Genomic DNA, 10,107 nt, shown 5'->3' with positions numbered 1-10,107 from the left:
GGCCCACTTTCTCCACTCGTGCGCTCTAGACAGAATCAAAATTTCTGGGTGCCAAGCTTGACCGCTTGTGCGGCCCCACCCACCGCTAGAGCGGCCCCTCTCCGCACGTGCGGTCCTGGCCCAGCAACTCAAACTTCCAACTTCGCTCCCGGCAACCCGGAATCACCCGCGCACCCTCCGGAGCATCCGAAATTTAACACCAAACAAAAATACGAACCGAAAAATCATTCCCGGACATTTCAAATCCAACGTGGATAAAAGGAAACGAAGCGAAAAGGAAAAAGAAAAGGAGGAAAGGAACCGGTCGTCACAACCTCCCCACCATAAGAAATTTCGTCCAAAAAATTTAGACAAATCAATCAAACGAGAAACTCTAACAGTTATTACCATACCATTAAATTTCAACTCACATTATCGATTTTTAACCAACATTTATCATGTTCTATTATAATTATTCTCCAAAGTAATAATTTTCCATTTTAAACATTTGGAATATCACATCCATAGCAATTCATTTTCCTTTCACAATCTCAAGCTTAGATTAACAATACACAATAACACATGATCAACAGTTTAATAACTTTCACATCAATAATAAGAAACATTACAATCTAAAATATACATTAAGCATGCTCAAATAAATCTGGATATTTGGAGCGGATTTCCGCCTCCCTTTCCCATGTCGCTTCCTCTATCCCATGGTGTCTCCACAACACCTTCACTAATGGTATAGTCTTGTCCTGTAAGACTTGCTCTCGGGTATCTAAGATTTGAACTGGTCTCTCCTCATAGGAGGCATCCTCATCTACCTCCAAATCAACTCAAGCAAACACATGAAAAGGGTCGGGTTCGTACTTCCTAAGCATTGGCACATGAAATGCATTATGAACTCCCGAAAGTTATGGCAGTAAAGCTAACCGGTATACCACTTCCCCAATTCTCCCCAATATCTCGAAAGGCCTAACAAACTAGTGATCTACAAGGTCGGCCCTACAAGGCCTCAAACGGGTACCAAGGAAGACCTCCCAACCAATCAAGGAAACACAACACCAATTTCCGACCACAACCAAATTTGGAGTACTACCTCGACTCTAAAAATGCCAAGGATACCGAATTGGTCAAGAACACAAGGAAGGGCCACAGACTTCCCCTCGATTCACACTAGTCACTGGGTCTATGAGACAAGAACAACAAACAACCACGGCAACCACACGCACGCCCCGGGTATCCACCACCACTAGCTAAACACTCTCCACGCTCAACACTCCAACAAAATGGAAACTAGATTCTTGCCACAAAATCCTTGGTTACCTCGTTTAAGGAAAAGGTTACAACAAAACTCGGCTCAAGACAAGACTCCTAACTAGCAAGTTCTTACAACGCCTAACAATCCACATAGTCGAATGCACAAAACTCGAGATTTAGAAATACTATCAAAGTGGTTACACCATTACAACCATAAGGGTTCCAAAAGAAGGTTTTCATCTTTTTTCTCAATTATGTGTAAAAGTCATCTCTTTACATACAAAACATTTTCTCAAAAGTGTTTCAAATTCACACCGGGCACAAGTCAGAATGCATTTTCTTCCTTTCAAGCAACAATCCAAAATTCGTTCATTTTAATTTCCACTCCACCGTAACAACCAGCGGATCCCTGCCGTTAGCCAACAACACCCATCACTTACATGGTGATGCCACAACCGCAATAACATAACATAGAATTTCCACAATATTAATTAACAGAATATAACAACTATACCATTCCATTCGGCCAATAACATTATTATTACCACGAAAGTTATTATTCATACAAGATTAACGACACGATACACATAAACTAGTTAAAACATGAATTGTTCTTGTCATCTTAAGAAAAATCTTTTTTTTTTTTTTTTTTTTCAATGAAGGATTCGTGTTATAAACTTCAAGTAAAAACAATTCATTTTGTAATTATTTTTCCCGAAACAAGCTTTAAAATTTTACCCCAAGGGTTTTAGTTGAAATAGAAATGCCAAGAAAGTTTTTCAAAAACCAACAATCACATATCAATTTATCTTCTCAACAACACCCGGTGAATTCTCACGATCACCCAATCACGTCCATCACACTTACAGTGTTTTCACAATGAGACTGCCACATCTTCTAATACAACAACAATTAGAAATAATCACGGTGTTAGATGGAACATTGCAACACACATCATTTTCCAAAACGAGCAATAGTACCCAAAAGCCTATGAGTACTCCCAACCCAGAAGCTAACACTCTACCTTGATTCACGGCTTCAATAACTTACACAGAGATGCGTGCACCGATGACCACACACAACGCAAGGCCCAACGCCCTAGGCACAACCCACAGCGCCACACCGCCTTCTAGCCAAATTGTACTAATTTTCCAAAGGCTCAACTTTATAACCCACATCTAAACCATCCTAAATTGACTATTTGTCACCCACCTTGATACTCGCAACTTAACTAATAGCCCGAGAGTTTCCGCTCTCGGTATTCAAACACCTACATACCATTCTCAAAGGGATTCAATTCACACGCCTAGATGGCCAAGACACTCTTATACCAACCACAAGACCGAGTAGGTCAACGGCGATCACACGATCCGGGTCACCTAAGACAATCTTACCAACGGTACACTCGTTACCTAAAACACCAACCATTCATTGCTCTAGTAATACTTCAAGTATCTACCCACAAAATTCTTTTCCCCACTCAAATCTCCACCAAAATCGAGCAACACTACAAGCTCATTCCACACACCTTCATTAACTCATAATCAACCTTGACATAGCACTAACCCTATTCATGGTCGATAGGACCCCAATGAACACACAAATCAAAAATTTTAAAACACTAAGCAGCACACACAAACACCATTCTCACTACCCGAGGTGTAAACCTCATACCCTCTTAGACATTCCTACATCATTTCTACCAATCTTCACAAAACTCTAACGTCTCATACTTCCTCAAACTTAATACTACGTTTGTCAAAAATTTCTCGCAGACTTCTCTATCCCCATCAACAATTTCTAAATTGAACAAAAATCAAAGGCCATCGCAAGACCATCAGAAAATTCAACAGTTGATATACAATAGTACTAGGATCACCAATTCCAATTACACATTTCATTACACATACATAACAATGAAATTTCAGTTTTATTAGCAAGCCCCACACGTGAGGGTAACAAATAACAATACATAACTACGGCGCCTTAGCACCCTACGACACATCGATCAGTCACAAAAGTTTCACAATTTATAACATAGATTTCTAAAACAAAAGTCCCTCTCAAGGGTGATACTACCGTGCTGGTTTAGAACTCAACCCTCGCGAAGCTTCCGAAGCCTGGCCTGTTCGGGTCTGATACCGATAATGTCCCTGTAGACACCCCATTTTTGACCAACCTTAAGACTCAGATGTCACTGTTTGAGCGCTCGGTGATGATGCATATTGTTCTCATTCTGAGGTTGCGGAGTCTCGGCTGAGAGCCTTGCCTCCGGACTTCAGGACTCTTTTGTGTTTTGCCTCAGTTTGCGAACCAGGTACTGTTTTCTCTATTTTCTCTTACCGAATGGAGGGAGAGGTCTCTTAGACCATCTCTCAGTGGCCGTAGGCTACGTTTCGTGGTCATAGGCCATTTTTCCCGTTTGGAGATCAGTTTTCGATTTTCGGAGTCGTCAGCCGTGTGCCTCGGTTCGGGACCGCTTAACTACCTCTATTTGCTCCGATTTTTGGCACACACCTTGTTTCCTCTCTTTTGAAGGACACTGTGGCCTGAGAGGTCACCTTCGTGGTCTTGCGCCACCTCCGGTGCCCAACAGCCTGTTTTCGGGGCCCCGGGCCGCGTGTTTTGGCCCCCGAACCCTCGTTTTGCATTGGTTAGGGTTCATTTTTGGTATGGACCCTATTTTCATTGTTTGGAAGGTGGTAGGATGGTGGGAGACCAAAAATTCTTTTGAAAACCATTTTCTCTCTCCTCCAGCCGATTTTCTTGACAGAAAGCTGGTTTTTCTCACTTTTGGACCTTAATTTCTGGTCTCCCATACCACCATTGTGTTGTACTCATCTGGGAGGCCACCAATATGGGTAGGCCGACCAGCTTTTCTTCCTAACCCTTTTGAACCTTGCTAGAAAGCTGGTTTTCCTCTCTCCTGGGTCACATTTTCTGGTCTCCCACCATAGAGCTGTATTCTACTCATTTGGGAGGCCACCTTTCTGGTATGGCCGACCAGTATTTCAGCTTGACCCTTTTGAACCCTGGTCGGCCGACCAGGGCAAGTGGTTGGCCGACCACCTGAACTGGTAGGCCGACCACCTCCTTTTTGGCCCTCTTGAGTGCAACACAACTGTGCCAGCTGTGAAGCACTTGACCCTTCCTCTGAGATTTTGAGCCTTTTGTTTGTCTTCTTAAGGAAGATTTGATCCTTTTTCTTAGCTTCAAGGAGAATCTTGACCCTTTTGTCAAGCTTCTTGAAGAAGCTTGACCCCTTTGGTTAAGCTTCTTTGAGAAGCTTTGACCCTCTCTTGAGGCTTCTCCAATAAGCCTTGGCTCTCTTCTTCTATAAAACAAACCTTCCCCCTCCATTTGCAAGGGTTAGAAACATTTGGCTGAGATAGATACACCCCACCCACCATAGCTCTCTTCTTCAAGCTCCAAACCCTAATATTCTTGGCCATTTACACTACACCTCATAGCCTACCACCTCCACCATCCATTCAATCACCCTGGAGCTGTTTTTCAGAGGTTGAAGGCTCACCTTTTTGGTCCAGAACTTGCTGCATTGCTGTGCTACAAGGATAAGTCATCATTTCCCTTATTTTTGCATTATTTTGCTTCATAATTTAGCCCTATTTTCAAGTAGTTATGGGTTTCATCTTAAACTGAAGAGTGTCTTATTTTGGGCTCCTCTTGAAGTTTGATTAAGGACACTTTTCTGTTTAACGTCATCTACCTCCTTGTATGCTCCATCTCTCTTTGTAGGCTTATTTTTCTTCCTATCTTAGCCTTGCTTGCAAGCATTTTCGAGGTTTGTCATAAACTGAAAAGAGTCTTGTTTTGAGCCCCTATTGAAGTTTGATTAAGGGCATTTTTCTTTTGGGGGTCATCTACCCCCTTGTATGCTTGTTTGTATCTTGTTTTGAGCCTTGCATCTAGGCCTTGGTTTTGTGCTTTGTTTGGACTTCTAGCCACTGAAATCCAGTGGATTTTCAGGGGCTGGCATACTATTTTGAGAGCCAAAATCAGAGGGGGGTGACCCCCTCTCTCTTTACCTAGTTTGTTGGCCCTTTTGGCCTTCCAAAGGGGCTCATACTTTCATGTTGTGAAGTCACATTTCAGGCCCTATTTGGTGAGTTTTAAGGTCTGCTTCAACTTTTTCCGGAGCCCATTTTTCCATTTGAAGTGCCTATTTTGCATGTGTAGAACAATCCTATTCAAGGCCTTTCAAAGGGGCTTTCACTTGCATGCTTCCTAGACTAATTTCAGGACCTTTTTGGTGGGTTTTAGGACCCTCATAACCTCTTTCCAGAGGTGGTTTTTCCATTTTGTGTCTATCTTACATGTGTAGAATAACCCCTTTCATGGCCTTCCAAAGGAGCCTATCATTCTTGCATGCATTGACTGAGTTTCAGTGGGTTTTTGGGCATATTTTGGCATGGAATACTTCTGTTTTTGGATGGTTTGGTGAGCTCTCATGTGTTTCATATAGTTGTAGTACAACTCATGGTTCACTAGCTTTCTTTGCATGCTTTGTTGACCCTTGATTTTAGCACTTTTTGGCCATGCCTTAAACTGATTTTGTGCATATTTTGGACTGCCTTAACTCTATTTTTGGGTCTCGTGGTTGAATGATGCTTGTTTTGCATGCTTGTAGTTCAATGTCCATGCTTAGCTTTGAGTTTTGAGGTCCACTACATGCATATACTGAGCTGTTTTCATGCCTTGGGGTCATTTTGCATCATATTTCAGAGCCTATGTGAATGCCATATCCTCATGTTTTCTTCTCTTTAAGTGTGCTTGAGAGTTGTGCATGAATGCCTTGTTTTCGGACCATTGAATGAGCTTCATTGCCATGCACTTTGAACCATCATTTTGGGCCATTTTCCCACTGTTTCAGATCTACCTAGGGTCTATTTGGGGTTTGTTTTTCCATTCGTGCATTGCTTTGTGTACCTATAGTGTAACGCACTTCACTAGTTTCGGTATTCGGGCCATCTAGCATGCATTGGGTAACATATTTGCATGATTCGGGACCATTGTATATCATGTTTCAGAGCTGGAAAATGTATGCTTGTATGCCATATTTCATCCTTTGCCATGCTTACTTAGAGTTGCATATTGTGCCTAAGGATCGGTCCATTGGATTCGTGCATGCTTGCGTGTATTTCGGTTGTCTCATTTTCATCATATGGCCATTGATGTGGGTGTGGCTAAGGTCCACTCATATTGGTTTAAGTCCATCTTGCATTGTGTATGCCATTTATTTCATGTTGTTGTATGTTTGGTCATTGCATTGTGTGTGCCTTGATCATCTCATTGATAGTCTTCATGTGTGCATGATAAGTCTTCATATGTGCGTTGTGTATGCCATATTATGTCATGTGCATTGTGTATGCCATTTTAGTCCATAGTATTGCGTTTGCTAGGTTGCATGTTTGCATATCATCCTTCGCATGCCAACATGATTAGGTTGCATTGCATTGCATTTAGGGTGGCATGTTAGTCACATCGTGTATGCCATCTCATTGCATTATGTTTGGGATAGGAGTTAGCCTGAGCACAGGAAACGAGGGACGTTTCATACTCCAAGTGACAGAACGTGTCTCAATTCCCGGTCGCCGACACTCCAGATTAACCATGATGGAGTCTAGGCCTTGTTGTGTTTATATGTGCATTCATTTCACATCGAGTCGTGCAATTCGACTCCTCGACCATCGTGCATCGAGATGCGTGATTGATGGCACGAGGATCGAGGACTACACTCCCTAGAGCTTGTGCAATGACGGGGAGAGTGGTCATGCACACATTTGTTGAAAATACATTGCCTTTTCTCTCTCTTGCCTTTGTTGCAGAAAAAACCAGAAACTAGAGGCAGAAAGTGGTCGGCCGACCAGGTTTTCTGGCAGGCCGACCACCTTTTTTTGGTTTCCACCACAAAGGGTGGTCGGCAGGTGTTTCCCAAGCCAATATCTGGTTAGCAGCCTTCCCAAGGTGGAGTTTCAGCCTCTTGGAGCCTTGTGCAAATTTCTAAAATCAGTTGCAAACAAAGGCGAGACGAGGCATCGCGATGGAATTTCCCGACGAGGCAACTCGAGCATGCATGCATCCATCGTCACCCAAAACAGAACCGAGGCAGTCACATTCATGTAGTTTACATGCTTACTTAGCTAGTTTGTAAATTAGTTAATGTTGTGTAATAATTAGCTATAGCTGTTATTTATTCGGACCCTCCGAGGAGGGCAATTTTGTAATAAGTGTGCGTGTGTGTGATGTATGTCTTCCGACCCCACGTCTTTCTCCCTTTTATTTATCAGCTTATGATGGTTAGATTAGGGCATGTTTCAATTAGCATACTTATGCTCGCATGTTTGCATTCATTCATCTGTCCTACATGCACCGGGCTCGGCGCATCATACTAACTGCATTGTATTTCAATTCCAAGTTGAACACGTGTTAACTGTAGCATCTCATATGCCATTCTTAGGATAGCCGAGCCTATTTCTAGTTGCATTTTGCATGTGTTGCATTAGCCATCTTAACATGAACTAGGATCGTGCATTGATTACTAACTAGTTTCTGTTTTGGCTCGGCGTACTCGGTAAGTGTTTATGCTTTAGCATCCTTGCATGCGTGTGAGTGATTGCCATGATAGCATGTTTACCATGAGGCTAACTGCTTATGTGATATATTTGCTTGAATGCCTGTGGGTGAAGGTTAGATTATCTGAATTGGAATAATGCATTGACTGTGAGTTTTAAGCCCACTTGAGAGTGGCAAACCATCACGTTTTCTCAGCCCACCCGAGGGTGGCAAATCCATGTCTTAGCCTACTTGTGGGTAGCACCATCAAACCATTTTCAAAATAAACAAACATGAGATGTGTTGTTCCAATTCAGGCGATCCAGTCTATACTTGTATGCTGTGCGCATCACGTAGTAAATCTAGGCTAATAACCGGAATAAGAATGCATAATGTTTTCAAAACTCGATATCATGGTTAGTAGGGGCCGATCTTTGATCGGGCGAGTGGGGGTGCTCACGAAGTGACCTTCCCCAATCGTACCCAAGTTCTCGAGCTGAGGCAACTTTGGTGATGACGGACACGTGGCCTTAGGCAAACGAGTCAGGGTTTCCTAAATTCCCCAAAATAAAATATTTAGGTGGCGACTCTGTATCTGGCAAAGCAGTCTATGTTTGGCACTTCTTTCAAAAAATCTATTTTCCAAAACGATTTGTCGGATTTGAACTCTTTGATGATTCATCGGTCTTGCATTGCACTCTGCGAGATTAGATACAGGACCGTGACATTGAGTCCTGAACTGTAGTGAGCCCATATGAACAAAACAGGATTTCCCTCCCGGGATGTTCGGGGACGTCTACAGTCCCGACTGGACTAATGGAACAAGGTCCAACTAGATTCTGAAACACCGGAAGGATCTACACGTAAAGCATAAAAACGTCTAGCATCGCCCCACTGACCACAATCAAAACAAACAATGGACTTCCAACTCTGAACTTGTTTTGGAGCCTGAACCTCACTGGATTCCCCAACGGATGAGCTCGAAACCCCCGAAGAAAACAAGGACCGAGTCTAGGAGTGAGCATGCACTCGCCTCCACTTCTTGCTAAGTCCAGGGTGCTTATGAACTGTAGGAGTTACCGATGTGGCCTCCTCTCTAACTCGACCAACACGGCTAACCACGACCTCCCCATGGGTCGCCGCACCACCTAGATCAAAATAATTCTTCCACCTAGATTAAACCACCTTCTCCCGGATATCATCATGCAACCGCCTCTCAAACTCGTAACAACGACGCTCCTCTATTGCCACCAATTCTGGAGGGAATCTCGACAAACTAACAAACCTCCTCTCAAATTGAGCCAACGGAGTAGCACCCTGGCGCAACTCGACAAACTCTTCCCACAACCTTTCCCGAGCAGAAGGAGGGAAATACTTGGTCAAGAAGGCCTCGATAAACGCAACCCAAGTGGTACCTACGGTACCCTTCACATACTTCCACCAATAATTCGCTGTCCCCTTCAATTGGAAGGTCGCCAAAGCAACTCTCAACCCCTCATCCTCAACTATGAGCATGTCAAGTCTTGGTAATCTGTTCCAACCAACCCTCCACCTCCAGCAGTCTTGCGTCTCCCAAAAACTCCGGTGGATTGGAGTGAAAAAACCCCTTAGTAAGCTTGAGGATACGCCTGTTGTCCCCTTCATTGTAACCTTGCGTACAACTTCCTTGCCGACAGCCGATGTTGTAACGACAGGCACTAGGGGAACCGCCATGCCCCTACCGACACTCCTATTACACATCTATCCTCTAGTTCCCTGTGTACACATCCTATAAAATTCAAAAACAAAACCAACTAAGTGCACGATGCAACAGCCTCCCCGAGGCACAAACTCTCACCACCACGACTTTCAACCCTTTCCGACATCTTAATTGAGGAAAAAATTAGATAACTTAGCACATAACTCTAAATGTGCTCGCAACTTGCCTCACATGTTGAGCTAATACAATTATATACATTCTAACACACAAGCAATTCAATTCACTCCACATAAGCATGTAGTCACATAAGCACATGCGAATTATCCTTTAGCAATGCGATTCGTCCCATGAGAAACCAAGAATTCTTAGTAGAATGAGTATTGATCAGGTACCCTTCTAATAAGACCTCAAGGAATCTAATAGGCGCAAATAACATCCCAAAAGTCTAATCCCATACCCACATAGTCACATAAGCATGCTATCACATAATCACAAAAACAACACATTTCCTAATCATACGAAATGAACCCATTGTGGTATAGCAACCACTTCCCGTGAGCCCCAAGTATTCAAACCCGGTAGCTCTGATA

At 43.2% G+C, this 10,107-nt stretch overlaps 1 protein-coding gene across 1 annotated transcript; it reads right to left on the bottom strand.

The window, feature by feature from the left end:
* Nucleotides 1-8,994: 8,994 nt before the first annotated feature.
* LOC114280435 (uncharacterized) lies at nucleotides 8,995-9,531 on the bottom strand. The gene has a single exon (XM_028222803.2). It carries the CDS (start codon nucleotides 9,529-9,531, stop codon nucleotides 8,995-8,997), a length of 537 nt encoding a protein of 178 aa, XP_028078604.2.
* Between the last annotated feature and the right edge of the window lie 576 nt (nucleotides 9,532-10,107).

Source organism: Camellia sinensis, unplaced genomic scaffold, assembly GCF_055761805.1.
Source record: "Camellia sinensis isolate YWXY unplaced genomic scaffold, ASM5576180v1 Unanchor6, whole genome shotgun sequence".
NCBI lineage: Eukaryota > Viridiplantae > Streptophyta > Magnoliopsida > Ericales > Theaceae > Camellia > Camellia sinensis.
The sequence above is the reverse complement of the archived record's forward strand: the minus strand, read 5'-3'. Positions and strand labels throughout refer to the sequence as shown.

Bases quoted from the DNA above. Each gene is read 5' to 3' on its own strand.
- LOC114280435 (XM_028222803.2), bottom strand. From the start codon at position 9,531: ATGGCGGTTCCCCTAGTGCCTGTCGTTACAACATCGGCTGTCGGCAAG.